The sequence below is a fragment of the Megascapheus bottae genome, chromosome 7, assembly GCF_031878675.1.
Source record: "Megascapheus bottae isolate mThoBot1 chromosome 7, mThoBot2.hap1, whole genome shotgun sequence".
Lineage (NCBI taxonomy): Eukaryota > Metazoa > Chordata > Mammalia > Rodentia > Geomyidae > Megascapheus > Megascapheus bottae.
The window spans coordinates 36,796,475-36,813,025 of NC_143515.1; the positions used below are offsets into that span (position 1 = coordinate 36,796,475).

The 16,551-nt window shown below is 37.3% G+C and overlaps 1 protein-coding gene across 1 annotated transcript in view; it reads left to right on the plus strand.

Annotated features, from left to right (window-relative positions):
* The window catches only part of Ppp3r1 (protein phosphatase 3 regulatory subunit B, alpha), a 38,685-nt gene extending 25,668 nt beyond the window's left edge, over positions 1–13,017 (plus strand). The window contains exons 3-6 of the mRNA XM_090336774.1: positions 6,962–7,138; positions 8,393–8,452; positions 9,003–9,187; positions 10,911–13,017. Of these exons, the coding sequence (XP_090192900.1) occupies positions 6,962–7,138; positions 8,393–8,452; positions 9,003–9,187; positions 10,911–10,958 (470 nt within the window). The 3' untranslated portion in view covers positions 10,959–13,017. The remainder of the gene's footprint in view (positions 1–6,961; positions 7,139–8,392; positions 8,453–9,002; positions 9,188–10,910) is intronic.
* The last annotated feature ends 3,534 nt before the right edge of the window (positions 13,018–16,551 follow it).

Below are 16,551 nucleotides of genomic sequence, written 5' to 3' on the forward strand. Positions count from 1 at the left end.
CTTAGCTCTTAGCCTCCTGAGTAGCTAGGATTACAGGTGTGATCTATCAGTGTATTCCAGTGTCTTTTAATAAGAAAAGCACGATTTGATAAGTAGAACAATATTTTTCTTCCTTATACTCTTATAGTTTAATATATAGAAATAAAAGATAATCTCTTTGTCATACTGTTCTACATTATAGTTTATTAGTTCAGACCTATTTGCCCCTACTACTTTCTACCTGCTTCTCCCTACATCTCTGAATACTAATTTATTTCTGAGTGACTTCATTCCCTTGATTACTTTTAACTGCCTTTTGTCTTCTGCAGTAATAGTATGTCAATTGGTGTGACAATTAGAATTTCACTTTATATTATTAAGAGTGGTCAATGTCATTGAGACTGCTCTTTGGCATTTAGAAACCTGAAAATAGGCAAAAAAAAAATCTCATATTGTTTTGCAATCAGAGTTCTTAATGTTACTTTATATCTGTCACAAATATTGGAAGGTGAAAGTGAGATGGAGTTTATTCTTTATCCAATTTTCATGTTTCTACTTGTAGGATTCTAAAATGGTGATTTGGAATTTTGTGAGAGTAGAATATTTTCAGGTCAGATGCTTTCACATTTACTTTTCAGCTTCATAATTTTAGGATAGACAATATTTCTTTTCTGTAGTGTGACTTTGTGAACTAACTGTTCTTATAAGAAAAAGAATTGGAAGCCAGGGCTGGTGTTTTACCATTTGAGCCACAGCTCCACTCTTAAATTTTTTGTAGTTTAGTGGAGATACGAGTCTCATACACTTTGCTGCCTGGTCTGGCTTTTTGAACTGCAATCCTTAGATCTCCCCCTTGCTAGTAGCTAGGATTACAGGCATGAGTCACTGGTGCCCTGCCTGCTTACTAAGTTTTTTGTTTTTTGATTTTTTTTGGTTGGCTTGAACTCGGCCTGGGCGCTGCCCCTGAGTTCTTCAGCTCAAGGCTACCATCCCTTGAGCCAAGCCCCACTTCCTATTTTCTAGAGGTTAATTGAAAAGTCTCAGGTCCTTTTGTGCCCAGGCTGGCTTTGAACTTTGATCCTCAGATCTCATCCTCCTGAGTCGCTAAGATTACAGGCATGAGCCACCGCGCCCAGCCCCGTGCATAATAACTTTTGAGGTATCAGAATTACAATCTAGGCCAGGAGTGTGGCCTAGTGGTAGAGTGCTTGCCTAGCATGCACAAAGACCTGGTACTTGGTACTGCATACACAGAAAAAGCTCCAAGTGGTAGAGTTCTAGCCTTGAGAAAGCTTTAAGGACAGTGCCCAGTCCCTGAGCTCAAGCCAACAGGACTGGGGGGAAAAGATTATAATCTAAAAGTACAAGAAGCACCTGTTAACTCTTTTATTCTAAAATTGTGGTGTATTTCTGAAATGTAGATATTTTAAGCCAATAATCTTTAATATCTAAGAACAGACGAAAAGTATGCAAACGTGTCTGTATTATATAGCCTTTAATAATATAGATAGTATTCTTGCTTTGTTTTGGTCAGGTAGTCAAACTCTGCTGTGCAAAATATAAATATTAAACTACTGGTCTGTAAACAAAATTGTAAAAAATTTGAGGGATTTTGGAGAGCTATTTGTGAAGAGCTTTTTCACTGCGCCCCCTGGTGGTTTGTATTTTTTATTTGGAGAAACATGACCTTCATTGGAGATTAAAAAGATTTAAACTTCTAGATTTTTGAAGTACCTCTTAAGGTATTCTAAGATCTTAGCCGGGAGTGGCTCACACCTGTAATCCTTGCTACTCAGGAGGCTGAGATCTGAGGATCAAGGTTAAAAGTTCTTGTTCTGTAGTACAGTTGCAAATTTCTTGTCATGAAAGAGATTGAGAAATCTTTTTAGAAATATGTATACAAAGGTAGATAATGAGAAAGTATGTAGGATGATCTTGTCCCATGTGTGGTGCCAGAAATTAAGGAAGTATGCAACAAACTAAAAGAGATTGCTGAAAACCCATACAAGAGCCATCTTGAAGTAGTAGTACCTACAGACCAAACTTAAGAACAATGTGGGCCTGGGAGTTTGGCCTAGTGCCTAGCATGCATGAAGACCCAGGTTTGATTTCTCAGTAACACATACATAGAGAAAGCTGGAAGTGATGCTGTAGCTCAAAGGGTAGAGCTCTAACCTTGAGAAAGCCCAAGGACAGTACTCAGGCCCTGAACTCAAACCCTATGTCTGGCCAAAAAAAGCGACAAAATGTGAATGGTGATAATATTGAACTTTCCCATAGAATGAAGTAGATAACCATTAATCCATACTGAGGTAGTTACAGAAATGAATGGAGAAAGGACTAGTTTTATTGTTGTTGCATTCAGTGTAGAAGAGGGGGAAAGGAGATAATTCTTAGGTACATAATACAGTGATGAAATGGTGGAGGCAAGACCCAATGATTGATGTGAAAATTAGGTTAGGATTAGAGAGGAAATAATTGCACTGCCTCAAAATACTCCCTTCCCCCAGGATACTTCTTAATTACAAAATGAAAAGTAGATTTTTTTTAAGATTTTTTAAGACACTTTTACTAAGTAATCAATGCCAGCATCATTATTAATAAGATACATTAATAATCCTTCCTGTTTTGATAAACTGTGCTGTGGACACAACATCGTTTGAAAGTTTTCTTTTCTAGGATTTTATCGAAGCTTCTACATTAAATGTAATTACTTTGAAAATATTGCTAGCAAATGTAAAAGACTTGTTTTAATTTGCTTTTGTTGTTAAAGTATGAAACTTTTAAAATAAAGTAGTAAGTTATCTATGAGTGGCAATTGAAAGATTCTTCCTGATTGTCCTGTTGATGTTTACTACCACACAGCAATTGGGCATTAGCTAAAATTTGAGACAAGGTTATAAACATTCTGTGTATTTCTTCCTTTTCATTGGGAGCTAGACACTTAGGTCTCAGGTCTTTTCTATGTGTAATTTTGCAGAAAAATTATTGTTTTATTTAATTTTTTCCAGCAGGACTGGGGTTTGAACTTGGGGCTTTTTGCACTTGCTAGATAGGCCTTACCACTTGAAAAACTATACCTACTCCACGTTTCTTTTTTTCTTTTTTCCCTGAACAAGAGAATTAGTGTAAAAGGAAATAAGTAATTTGTACTTATCAGGAAGATGGATGAGTACGTATACTTCTGTCTTTGCTGGTATTACATGTCTTAGTACTGATGTGCAGTTTAAAATATTAGGATTTATTGTATCTACATAAGTTCTCTAAAAGCTAAACCTTAATTATTTTATGGGGCTAAAATTAATAGATTTTTGAATTTCATACTTATCCCTGAAAATACATCAAAGTAAGAATTTAAGGTGTTTTGTGTAAGCAATATGTCACTTTCTTATTAATAATTTTCTTTTATAAGCTCAAGCTGAAAGCTCTTGAAGTTTTGTTTAGATATGACATAAAATGACTTAATGTAACAGTATATATATGACTTATAAGATCATTTCTAATAAAATTTAAATTTAATATGTTAGCATTTTGAACTATTCAAAAAGGTAGCTCTCCTAAAGGAGAGTGAGAAAATAAGATGTGCCTCAACTTGGCAAACTATGCATATGAGTATCTCTGAGGCTCAAGATGGTCAAGAGGTGGAGTTTTGTTTTCCTTTCCATCTCTTACAAGAATAGTACCCTAAGCAGTAGGAAAACAGTCAGATAAAAAATGGCTTCAATAGTTGGTATTTCTTTTTTAATACTTAACTGGTACCAAACATATCTTTCTTGAATATAACAGTAGTACTGTTATATTCAGTAGTACTGACAAGGTTAATTTGATCTACTTTAGCAATGTCTACCTGTCTTATAAGAATGCTGGTGTTTCAGAAGGCCTACAACACAGCTGATCCACTGCTGGCAAATGGAAATTCTTGAGTAACTGCTATGAAAAAGTAGTGACAAAATAAGTCACTTTATTCAATACATAAAGGAACTTTTTATTGTTTCTTGTTGAAGGTTACCATTCTTATATCTTAGTTTTAAAAGGCAGTTTGAGTACTCTAAATACTTAGATACTTGATTTACTTTCTCAACTAGTCTCAATTAGATAGTAAGTAGGGAAGTTGTATGTAACTCATCATTATAGTTCTATGTGGAAGGAAGGGGGTGGGGGAGATGAGGAAATAACTGAATGGTTAACAAAGAGATAGGGCCTCCTTATACATTTTTCTGGCTTAAAGAAGTTCCATATTGAGCCTGGTACGTGGTACACGCCTGTAATCCTAGCTCCTTGGGAGGCTGAGATCTGAGGATCTAGGTTCAAAGGCAGCCCAGGCACTAAAAAGTCCTTGAGACTCTTATCTCCAATTAACCACCAGAAAACCGGGAGTGGTGCTGTGGCTCAAGGGGTAGGATGGTAGCCTTGAGCTGAAGAGCTCAGGGACAGTGCCAAGGCCCAGAGTTCAAGCCCAGAAACTGACCCAAAAAAAGTTCCACGTTATTAGATCCAGGCAAACTATGCATACATAAGTATGTCAAAGTGAACCTCTTCCCATACATCTAATGCTAATTTTAGAATGTGGATATTTAAGAAAAAAAGGAAGAAATTGGGTACAAAAAATTCCAAGTGTGGGCCGGGAATTTGGCCTAGTGGTTAAAGTGCTTGCCTAGCATGCACGAAGACCCGGGTTCGATTCCTCGGTACCACATATACAGAAAAAGCCAGAAGTGGTGCTGAGGCTCAAGTGGTAGAGTTCTAGCCTTGAGAAAGTCCAACGACAGTGCTCAGGCCCTGAGCTCAAGCCCAGGACTGGCAAAAAAAAAAAAAAAAAAAAAAATTCCAAGTGAACTGTATTTGCATGAGGTATTGGGAATAGTGGACAGGGGAGAGACTGTGAGCTTCTTTTCTCCAGTCATATTTAAGGGATAATCCTGGTTCATCTCTTGGGTGCTGGGATTACAGGCATACATACCATGGCCAGCTTGAAGGTCTCTTTAAGAACTCATTTGTTGTTAAATTGTGACTGCTGCCACTTTGCAAGTTTTGGCTACTCATCTAATAATTTTATATTTCATAAGAAGATATTTAAAAGAAAGTAGATTTTAAAATGTTACTAAAGAAAGGTTGGAAATGTGGCTTAGTAGTAGAGTCCTTGCCTAGCATGCATAAAGTCTTGGGTTTGATTCCTCAGAACCACAGAAAAAGCATGAAGTGGTGCTGTGGCTCAAGTGGTAGAGTGCTAGCCTTGAGCAAAAGAAATTCAGGGACAGTGCCCAGACCTTGAGTACAAGCCTTAGGTCTGCCCCCACCCCCTCAAAAAGTTGCTTAATTTCAGGACTTTGGCTAGAAACTTAATGATATATACAACTATGAGATATATATATATATATACATATATATGTGTGTGTGTGTATATATATATATACACATTTGAATTGAAGCTAAATGTTCTAGGCCTTTTGGGGAGGGTCATTTGTGGGCCTTGAACTCAGGGCCTGGACACTCTCACTGAGCCTACCACTTTGAGCCACAACTCCAATTCCAGTTTTCTTGTAGTTAATTGGAGATAAGAGTCTCATGGGCTTTCCTCCCCAGCCTGCCTTTGAACCATCATCTTCAGATCTCAATTTCTTCAGTAGCTAGGATTACAGGCATGAGCAGCACTGGTGCTTGGCTTTTGTTTTGGGCTTTTATCCTGTTATTATGAAATTGTAAAAGCAAACAATATGAATTTGTGCTTTTTAAGCAAGTTAATGTTGACAGTTTAAAGAAGTTTGGATAGGACCAAATGTACTTTTGACATTTTATAATTCTATATTCTTCCCTTACAGAAGTTGTTGTCGTGTGCTTATGTGTGAATACACTAGCCCTAGGGAGTAGCCCAGAATCTTGGCAGTACTAAGAATTTTACTGTCAATGAGCTTATCTACACTTCCATCCCCTCCAGAATTTTCTCTTATGTAAGGATTCAGAATTGTTGAATGCTATCTTTCCAATTAGTGAGGTTTTCCAGGTAACTAAAACAATCCATCAAATGCCTGAATTTGTTTCTGAATAGTTTTCTGAGTTATTCTGGGCTTGTGTTAACAAGTAGTATAAACAGTTTTCACGAATAGTGATGGTGCCACATTTTCCCCTTCCCTCATCTCACAATGATGTACTACGGAGAAATCCCGATTTTCCCACTGAGGGTTTGTAGAGAAGTTTTGTTTTCCCGTTTCCACTTTTATTATTTTGCCATTACTTTTTCTAGCCTTAGTTCTAAAATAAGATATGTAATACTCAGCCTGGAAAAAAATGGGAATGTCGGAAAAGTGTTCTAAATGGGTTAGATGTGTTCATATAGTGTTTTATTGTGAACATTAATGTTATTTTGATGAATATGATATTTTTGTTTTGTGCTGATACTGGGGCTTGCTTGAACTCAAGGCTTGGGCACTGTCCCTTAATTGCTTAAGCCTTAAGAATGGATCTGAAGTTGGAAATATATTCAGGAATCTGTACACATTGCTTCCCAAGAAAGGAATTAATTATATCATGGGGTGAGCTGGGAAGGCAACTTTTGAATTTTGAACTTTGAGTTATCAGAAATAAATTACAACTTACAGGTGAAAATGAAAGTGGCTTGCTTGGTTCAGAGCAGAGCTGACGTAGCTTATTTGGTAGTTATTTGTGATCAGCTTAGCATTGTCACACCTTGGATATCTCTTGTAACCTCCATGATCAGCTTAGTTAGCTTCTTCAGTCCTGTGATATCTGGGCATCTGGCATACAATTGGTTCTATATCATGGCAGGAGCAAACAAACTGAAAGGTAACCAAATGAAGATGCTTGTACTTTCTGTATTTAAAGAAATTAGTGTAATAATATATGTAATTCTTTTAATCAGTGTACAGATTAAAAACGGTTGAGTAACTGTTGGATTTTTTTTTCTTTTAATGACCATAAAAATCACCTTTTAAAAATCTTGTTACCATTTTTTATTTCCTTTTAGTTGATGCTGATGAAATTAAACGGCTAGGAAAGCGATTTAAGAAGCTTGATTTGGACAATTCTGGCTCTTTGAGTGTGGAAGAGTTCATGTCTCTGCCTGAGTTACAACAGAATCCTTTAGTACAGCGAGTAATAGATATATTTGACACAGATGGGAATGGAGAAGTAGACTTTAAAGGTAAAGTTTCTAAAAATTTTTTAAAATCACAGATAACCTATTTGTAATAAGAACAAAATAAAACTTAAGATTTTGCAAAAGATCTTTGTATTTTGATTATGTTAGAATAAAAGATTATGTTAAAAACCTGAAAACCTGTCATGAATATTGTAATAAACTAAGTTATTTTACTGTTTGGTCCATAAATGACAAAGATTTCTTTTAGAATAATTACTCCCAAAAGGGAAATTTAGAAAGTTATTCTCTTGAGGGCAACTTGCAATATTAGAGGCTTCATTTTAAACCTTTCTTTTTCTTTTTTAAGCCTAAGACCTGTAGTGGTAAGGATATGTTTATCTATAATAGTAAGGATGTATTATTAGAAAACAAGATTAGTTGCTAGGCAAACAAGTCTACCACTAGGTCACACTGCTAGCCCTATTACTTATATTCTAAAGAAAAAAGTTAAGTAATTTCAAGAAGAATGTTATTGTTTGTAGTGGTTAACAAATGCTCAGTTGATTAATTTAGAATTTGAAGTTGAAATGAGAAAAAAAAACTTGGTTTTGGAAGTTTATTATTATTTTTATTCTTAATTTTTTAAATTTATTTTTATTTCTATGTTGTCGTTGTTTGCGGGGTTTGAACTCATGGCCTGGGCACTGTCTCTGAGCTTTTCTGCTCAAGGATACCACTCTTATTAGTCTAGTCTAATAAACTTTAATTAATTAATAGTTGTTAAATATTTGTGGTGTTAAGGATATACAGTGTAAGTTTAAATAATAATGGTTTATGTTGATAAATGGGATAGGTACTTGCTTATAAGTATGGTAGGAATCATTAAATGTGCAATAAAAAATTAATGGTTTATGTATGTTCTTGTTAAGATAGCACTTTGAAAACTCAGTTTTCTGGTGGTTAATTGGAGAAAAGAGTCTCATAGACTTTCCTGCCCGGGTTCACTTCAAACCGTGATGCTCAGATTTTAGCTTACTGAGTAGCTAGGATTACAGGAGTGTGTTCTTATTGTTTAGTTAAGACAAGGTCTTGCTTGGTCCTCAAATTTATTACCCTTCTGCCTAAGCTTCCTATGTGTTGAAATTCTAGGTATGTGGAATTCCAGGTGATTTTAAATTAGACATTTTCAGCTTTTAGCCTGGATATTTTGTTTTGCATAGCAAGTAACATTTTGAGGATATGTAAGATGATAAATACTGTTTTTCTGTGTTAAAATTGGAAAGTTCTTACTTGTAAACATTTTTAACTCTTATTTAGAATTCATTGAGGGAGTGTCTCAGTTCAGTGTCAAAGGAGATAAGGAACAGAAGTTGAGGTGTAAGTATTTTTCTTCACTTGACACCATTCTTCTTAAATTGCTACCATTCCACACTGCATTGTAGACTTATTTTATTCTAAAACATTTATTCCAGATGTGTTGGAATTCTCATTATGTTGTAATGAGAATTCTTCAGGATATTTGCAACTACTGTATTTGAATAATCTATTATTGTTAGTTGTGTAGAGGGAGCTTAAGAATTACCTTTTCAAAACAGCCCTGCAAACTAGCTATATGACTTAACCAATTATTATTTTTTTGTTTTTCTTTTTTAAATGATAGTGGGAAGAACTGTTCTAAAGTATCTGAGTGTATACAATGTTACAAGGTTCTATATTAGGTTAAGTAATTTATCTAGGTATACTCTTCAGCTTGGCTATCTTGAGTCCATAGGTTGGTTTTAATCACTATGTTAAATTGAACCTGTGGATAACTTCCACATTTCAGAAAGAGACATTCTCATAGTCATAATTTTAGACGTTTGACAATTGCTTTTTTATTAAAAGATTCATGTATCTTATATAATTGTTTTCCTTCATCTGTTTCTAGTTGCTTTCCGTATCTATGACATGGATAAAGATGGCTATATTTCCAATGGGGAGCTCTTCCAAGTGTTGAAGATGATGGTGGGGAACAATCTGAAGGATACACAGTTACAACAGATTGTAGACAAAACCATAATAAATGCAGATAAGGATGGAGATGGAAGAATATCCTTTGAAGAATTCTGTGCTGTAAGTACAAAAAAGCAGGTCTTCTATTAATCATGTTTAAAAAGATGGCCCAAGAACCTTAATAGAGCTCAAGTGATACGAGTTTTTTCTTACTTAGCAGGTACAAGGTCCTAAGTTTGGTCCCCAATACCATGAAAACAAAATCAAATACAACTCACTTTTCTAAACATTGATGGAGCTCATGATTTTGGCTTTACTGTTATTTTTATTTTGACTCCTTAAGCTATAGCAATAAAAGGGATGGGAAAAGTGTTTTTTGTGTGGGTGTGTGGTTTTTGTTTTTGTTTTTTGCCAGTCCTGGGGCTTGAACTCAGGGGCTGAACACTGTCGTTGGGCTTTACTCAAGGCCAGCGCTCCTTCCAGCCTTTTCTATGTTTGTGGTACCGAGGAATTGAACTGAGGGCTTTGTGCATACTAGGCCAAACTCCCAACTCCAGGGTTTTTTTTGGTCATTTATAGGGCTCTACTACTCTGGGTCATAGTGGCACTTCTAGTTTTCTGGTGGTTAATTGGGGGTAAGAGCCTCACAGACTTTCTTAGCCAGGCTAGCTTTGAACTCAGCCTCAAATCTCAGCCTCCTGAATAGTTAGGATTGTAGATAGGTATGAGCCACTGGTGCCTGGCCTTTTTCCCCCCTTCTTCTTAATTGAAAGATTACATAGTATATGCACCTACTTAAAAATTTTTGAAGATTGTAGATTGAACATGCACTTACTTTTACTTCTTCCTAATATTGGAATAAAATGAATTAAAGGGTTATGAATCTGGGTGGACAAAATAAGTGTCAGACGAGACAGTGTGACTGAACTTGTGGATTTGCGCAGTTGAATGATCAGTCCAGTGGACAGGAGGGATAAGATTATAAGCTGTCAGCTTAGACTCATCTGTAATGCAACAGTCCTCAAAGGCTCAGAAATTAGTGGCATGGTTTCTTTGGAAGAATGAAGGGCCCAAGTTGGAGGTGACAGTGAAGCTAAAAACAAGAGCACTGTTTAAAGTCTCTTCTGGGAAGCCACCAGAGCATTTGGATTCCTCTTTGCTCCCCAGCTATAACCTCTCACCTATAACCTACGAAGAAACTGGGGTTCATGAGAACAAAGGAAGAATCTCTAATCAGGGAAATAACGAGGCAGAGATGTAGGGAGTTTATGATTGGGAAGCAGGTGGAAATAAGCTGTTTGCAGGTTAATGTCTTTAGTGTCAACATCTCTTCAGGAAAGAAACATGGTAGCAAGCCACTTCTTCTATTGCCTAGTTTATAGAGTAAATTAGCTTTTATGCTGTATTTTTAAGTAAATATTTATTTAGTGCTAGTCTTGAGGCTTGAACTCGGGGCCTGGGCACTTTTGTGCTCGGGGCAAATGCTCTACCTCTTGAACCATAGCTCTTGTTTCTGGTTTTTTGGTGGTTGAATTGGAAATAAGAATTTTATGGACTTTCTGCTCTTGCTGACTTCAAACTCAAGACTAGTGCTCTATCACTTCAAGTCACAGCTTTGCTTCTGGTTTTTGAGCAGTTAAATGGAGATAAAGAGTCTCACTGCTGTTTCTGCTTGGATTGGCTTGGAACCTTGATTCTCCTATCTCAGGCTCTTGAGTAGCTAGGATTACATGTGAGAGCCACCAGTGCCCAGCTTAAATCACACTTTTGATAAGGTGGTTAGACTACTGAAAAAGGCATTCCTTAAAAATTATTAAGCTGGATCTGTTTCTTTCTGTTGTAGGTTGTAGGTGGCCTAGATATCCACAAAAAGATGGTGGTAGATGTGTGACTCTTTGGAAAGTACCACCCAACACTTTTGCTTTCTTCTCCATCTCTGAAGATCTGCTCAAGACGTCCAGCAATGCTCTCTGTGTATTTAAATGGAAGTATTTTTCTCTGTGAAGCCACATTTTCCAACATGAGCCTCATGAAGCCAACTAAGTGTTATTGAACTCTGCTCTCTCAATAACTCAGTGTAGCACTTTAAAGTCTGAAGGGACAGCAACATGAAAAGAGCATATCAATGTGGTGGAGAAAGGGAAGGGGTTGGCTTTTTAATTTATTTTTCTTCATCTTTTATAACAAGAAAGTATCTATATATACATATGTAAATATTTATATATAGATATATGTAGCTTTCTATATATGTAGTAGGTTGGCTTTAATTTAATATACTTGATTCAGAAACAAAACAATAGAGTACAAAAGTGCCAAGCAGAACATACAACATCTTTACTTTTATTTCACACAGTTTTATATGTAGATAGAAGATTGTACAATTTGAGCCGGGTGTTAGGCCAGCTATTTTCCTGTGCTTTCTCCTTTGAGAGATTGACAAAGCATTTGTTAATGTCCTATTATTTACCTTAATTACATTTTTTTAGACAGAGGAGTCTGTAATTTTATTTCTACCTATGAATATATTTCCAGGGACTGTGTCTCATTGCTGAGCAGCTCTTAATCCATCTCTGCCTGAGGAGAAAGTATGGTTGAGTGCTGCTGCCAAGAGTTGGCTGTATTCCTGTAGTACCTGCCCAGTGCTATGGCTGCTTTGTTCTGATACTCTGTAACTAGGCACCATTAACATTTATTAAATGTCCCTGAGTAAATGTAATTTACCAGTCCTGATTTTATACACAAAGGCCAGAAGCAATCATGATTTCTCTTTATCGCGTTACTTAATGAAGGAAACCTGAAGCAATCATGTAACTGTTTAGGACATTATTTCATTATATATAGGTAAATAATTTGTCATTAAACTCGTGTTTGAATCATGAATTTCCCTTGTGTTTCAAAAGACTTGGAGCTTATATATTAAAAAAAAAAAACTTGGGATATTTAATGTGCATGTATGTGTTCATCCACATACAGTTGTGATTTAAATGCGAGAAATCTTGTTAATCTGTACACTATAGAACATTTTATCCAAATTTATACTTTTTTTTATAGATACCAGGCATAGAATACATGATTTTTTCTTACGTGCCCAAATTAATTGGTAATGGATGATAGTGCAGTAAATTTGTGTGATATAAAAGTAGTAAATCATGTTCCACCACTTGCTGTTACCCTTCCCTTTTCTGCAAAGGTACTATATTGGCTGGTTAGCATTTTCTGACAGTACTCTTCCCCTCTATAGTTTTCTGAACAAGTGGTTCTAGAACCATGAGTAGTAGGGCAGGTGGAGTCCGGGCTGGGTTTCGAGTGGGGCGCCCCTGCCTGCCGCTGCTGCTCCTTCAGCTGAGTGCTGCACATCATGGGCTCTGTCTGTGAGAGAAATCCCGGTGCTTGGTGTCCTTGCATGACATGGAGTTTTGCATGTAGATCGATTTAAAATGTACCTCTTGTTTACATCATTTGCATAATTTTAAAAGATAATGTTGCCAAACTTTGGAAATGTTAATGTTCAAACTGAATCTCCACTACATGTAACTTTCTTCCTCTGGATCAGTACGTGGCTTACCATCCCAGCCAGTGGTTTGATCTGTTCCAGTGTCAACTGCCATGTGCTCTGCTTCAAGGGGGAACTAGTCTTTTGTGAATTTTTTGTACATAATTATTTGTCAAATATTTTAGCAAATGCTTTCTATTTCTCTTGCTTGTGCATATCCTGGCTGGCGTTACAGAAAAATAATGCAAACATTATTTCCTTACTGGGGAATGAGGGTTTTTCTTCTTTTTTTTCCTTTTTTTTTTTTCCCCTTTTTTTTTAGTTTGTGTGTGGGGGTGGAGAGGGAGGGGTGGTTTATGTTGAATGTTTAGTTTTTCTTCTGCATGATGCGTCATGTTGTGGGATCCTTAGAAAACTTCATACTGTATGAATAAGTAAATAAAATATTTGAAACTTCCTTGAATGTATTTAGTTGTCTTTGGACTTCCACAGCTATAAGGTAATTCATTCTTTTGTGTTTTAAAAACTGACAAGATGTTTGATTTTCATTGTAAACCTCAGGTAAAACTAAGTAATGGAGTAGTCATTACAAAGCCTAATAACAAGCCACGAGTTTAGCCTAGTGGTAGAGTGCTTGGCTAGCATACTATATACACACAGAAGCCGGAAGTGGTGCTGTGACTCAAGTGGTAGAGCACTAGCCTTGAGGAAAGCCCAAGGACAGCTCATGGGCAATGAGACCCAGCACTGGCAAAGAAAAAACAAAGGCGCCTTAATAAAAGAAAAGCAACCCCGCCCCTAAAGACTCCTCCAAGCTACTACTTCCCTGATCTCATCTCTTACCACCCTTTCTCTCTGGAATTGTCTTAAGCTGCTTCCGCCTGATACCTTTGCACCCTGCTGCTTTCTAGTGTCCAATAGCTAAGGAATGTCTTCATTGGAGGGTGGGGAGGCAGAGAGGGTGGTGTATATGTGTTTGTAGCATTGGCATTTGAACTCAAGACCTCATACTTGCTAGGTAGGTGTTGTACTGCTAAGCTGTAGTACTAGTTCTGGGGGTTGAACTTAGTCAAGGTCTTGCTATTTTGTCTCAGAGCTGGCACTTTTTTTTTTTTTTTTAACATTTGAACCATGCCTCTAGTTCTGGCTTTTGCTGGTTAAAGTGTCTGTTGGTTTTTGTCTGGTTACCTTTGAACAAAGATTTCCCTACCTCAGCTTCCTGTGTAGCAAGGATATATTAATAGGAACCACTGGTGCCCAGCGGTGCCATTTAGGGCATTTTGTTTAGGTTCAAGTTGTAGACTTGAACTTGGTACTGCCATTTTTGCTCATTGGCTAGTGCTGTACCAATTGAGCCTCACTCCGACCCTGACTGGATGCTTTGGAGTCTGCTTATGGACTTAAGACCATATTTTTCAGGCTTCTTGCTCTACCTGGTATACTAGGCATGTGTTCTGGCCGCTCTGTAAGTACAGCTAGGAATTAAAATCTTCTCAGGTAGCTAAGGGTGGCAAATGTTCCAGAGGGCAGCTGTGCCTGATTTTTAAAATTAGCATGTATTAGTTGTACAAGAAAGGCTTCATTGATAGTTGCTCCTCAACTCCTGGTATCTGCCGAGAGCCTGATTTACTTTCCTGTCATTGATATATTCATTACTTTAGTGTATGTTAACTGTACATGGATTTTATCATGGTTATTTCACATGTGCATAAATTGCAGGCAGACAAACCTATTGTTCTATTTGCTTCTATTATGCCCTCAGCTTTCAGTGAGATTCCTATTGCCTGCTACATGGACTTGTATTCTGGTTACATGTCCTCCCTTATTCTGCCCTTACCATATCTTTATCCATGCATCACTTGTTAGGCAGCTCAACTGATACCACAGTTTGGCTATTGTGAACCAAACTACAATAAATTGAGTGTATACATTGTTTTAAACTCATTTCTTTTTCAGCTAGACTGGGGTTTGTACTCTAGTCCTTTGTTTTAAAACTGCTTGCTTGCTGGCCTGGCACTTGCCATTTCTGTCATGCCTCCAGTTTTGTATGTGCCTGTCTTAGGACTTGAGCTCTGGGCCTGTGTGTTCGGTATATTTTGTGCTCAAGGCACAGCTCCACTTCTGGCTTTTCATAGTTAATTGGATCTAAGTATCATGAACTTTCCTGGCCAGGCTGGTTTTGAACCACCAGCACCCAGCTAGTTTTTTTACTGTTCATTTTGGAGTCGTGGACTGTTTGAACTATGATCCTCCAGATCTTGGCTCCTCAGTAGCTAGAAAGTGCCTAGTTTGAGAAGTCTTCACACTAATTTCCATACTTAATGTCTCTAGTCCATAATTTAGATATGTCCTGGGCTCAGCATGTATTTCCCAACTGCCTTTAGATACTAGTATGCCTGGGCCCCCTTTTCTGTATTGTTTTCCCTAGCAACTGTCTTTTTCTAAAAATATTTGCTTATGCCATTTCTCCTAGTTACAAAGATCCAACAAAGTAGTTAAATCTTTTACAGTGATGACTGCAATGATTCTCAATATTACCTAGCTTTTGAGTGTTTGCTCAATGTTAAGTAATTGAATAGGTTGCCCCTGGCTTATGAATCTGTGACTTTGTTTCTGTTTATATATGCTTCGAGACAGGAGTCTTACTGTATAGACCAAATAGGCCTTGAACTTTTTGCCAGTCCTGGGGCTTGAACTCAGGGCCTGAACATTGTCCTTAGAATTTTCTCAAGGCAAGTGCTCTATTTAAGCCACAGGGCCATTTCTGGCTCCCCCCCCCCCCCCCAATGTATGTGATACCAGGGAATCAAATCCAGGTCTTTGTATGTGCCAAGCACTCTACCATTAGATCACACTCCCTCCCCAGCCTTGAACTTTATTTTTCTGTCTCAGTCTCCCATGTATTTGGGCATGCATAACCATGCCCTGGCTTCAGGCTGTGGTTTTGATGTGTTTCAGTAGTTACTATTTCTTGAGATTTAACTGTACAGTCCATTCCCAATTCCAATGCAGTAATGAGGACTTGACACATGCCCCAATAATGTCCCTTGCTCAAATAAGTTATGGGACATTGGGGTGTTTCACACCTAGAATATGTGTATTGGGGGTTATACACTACACACAATGCTATACATGAGTGTTCTGCATTCTGTGGCTCCTAAGTGTAGGGTAGAGGTACAGGTTAAGTCTAAGAAAATAAATTCACTTAAACCCCAGCTCTTGCTTACCACCACAGTTGTATGTGTGTAAGAGTAGAAAAGAACCAGAGGGAGGCAGCCACAGGAGTGGGAGAAAATATTTGTAAGCCATGTGCTCAAGTATTGATACTCAGATTAAAGAACCAAAGACTCAACAGCTACAAAATCCTGATTAAAATACAGGCAAAGGGACTTGACATTATTGTGAAGAAATAAATAGCCAAAACACAAGAAAAGATGCTCCGTACTAGGATATATTACCAACAAAATCCAAAATGGGGAAAATATAAATAGGTTAAGAACGCAAAATGGTACAGCTGCTGTAAACTCTTATTAAATCATGTCACATCATCATCACATTTTGTATATAGACCCAAAAGTAAAAGCAGGAGTGGGATGAAAAACAAAAACCACTTAACATTTGTACAGCTGTGTTCACAGCAACAGCTTAAGCTACCCAAGTGTTCAGCAACTGTTAATGAATAAAACAAGTGTGGTGGTAACTCATGAGGCAGAGGTGGATTGTGGTCTGAGGCCAGCCTGGCAATGAAGTTTATATTAGATTCTATCTCCAAAACAACCTGCAAAAAGCTGAGCTAGAGGCATGGCTCAAGTAGTAGAGTACAAGCTTAGCAATTCCCCAAATTCAAGCTCCAGTGCTGATATAAGGGAAAAGAAAATGTGGCATACACATAGGACTATCAATTTAGTTCCATAGGAATAACATTATGACAAATGTAGATGAATCCCAGCGGGGTGCGGTGTTTCACGCCTGTAATTCTAGCTACTCAAGT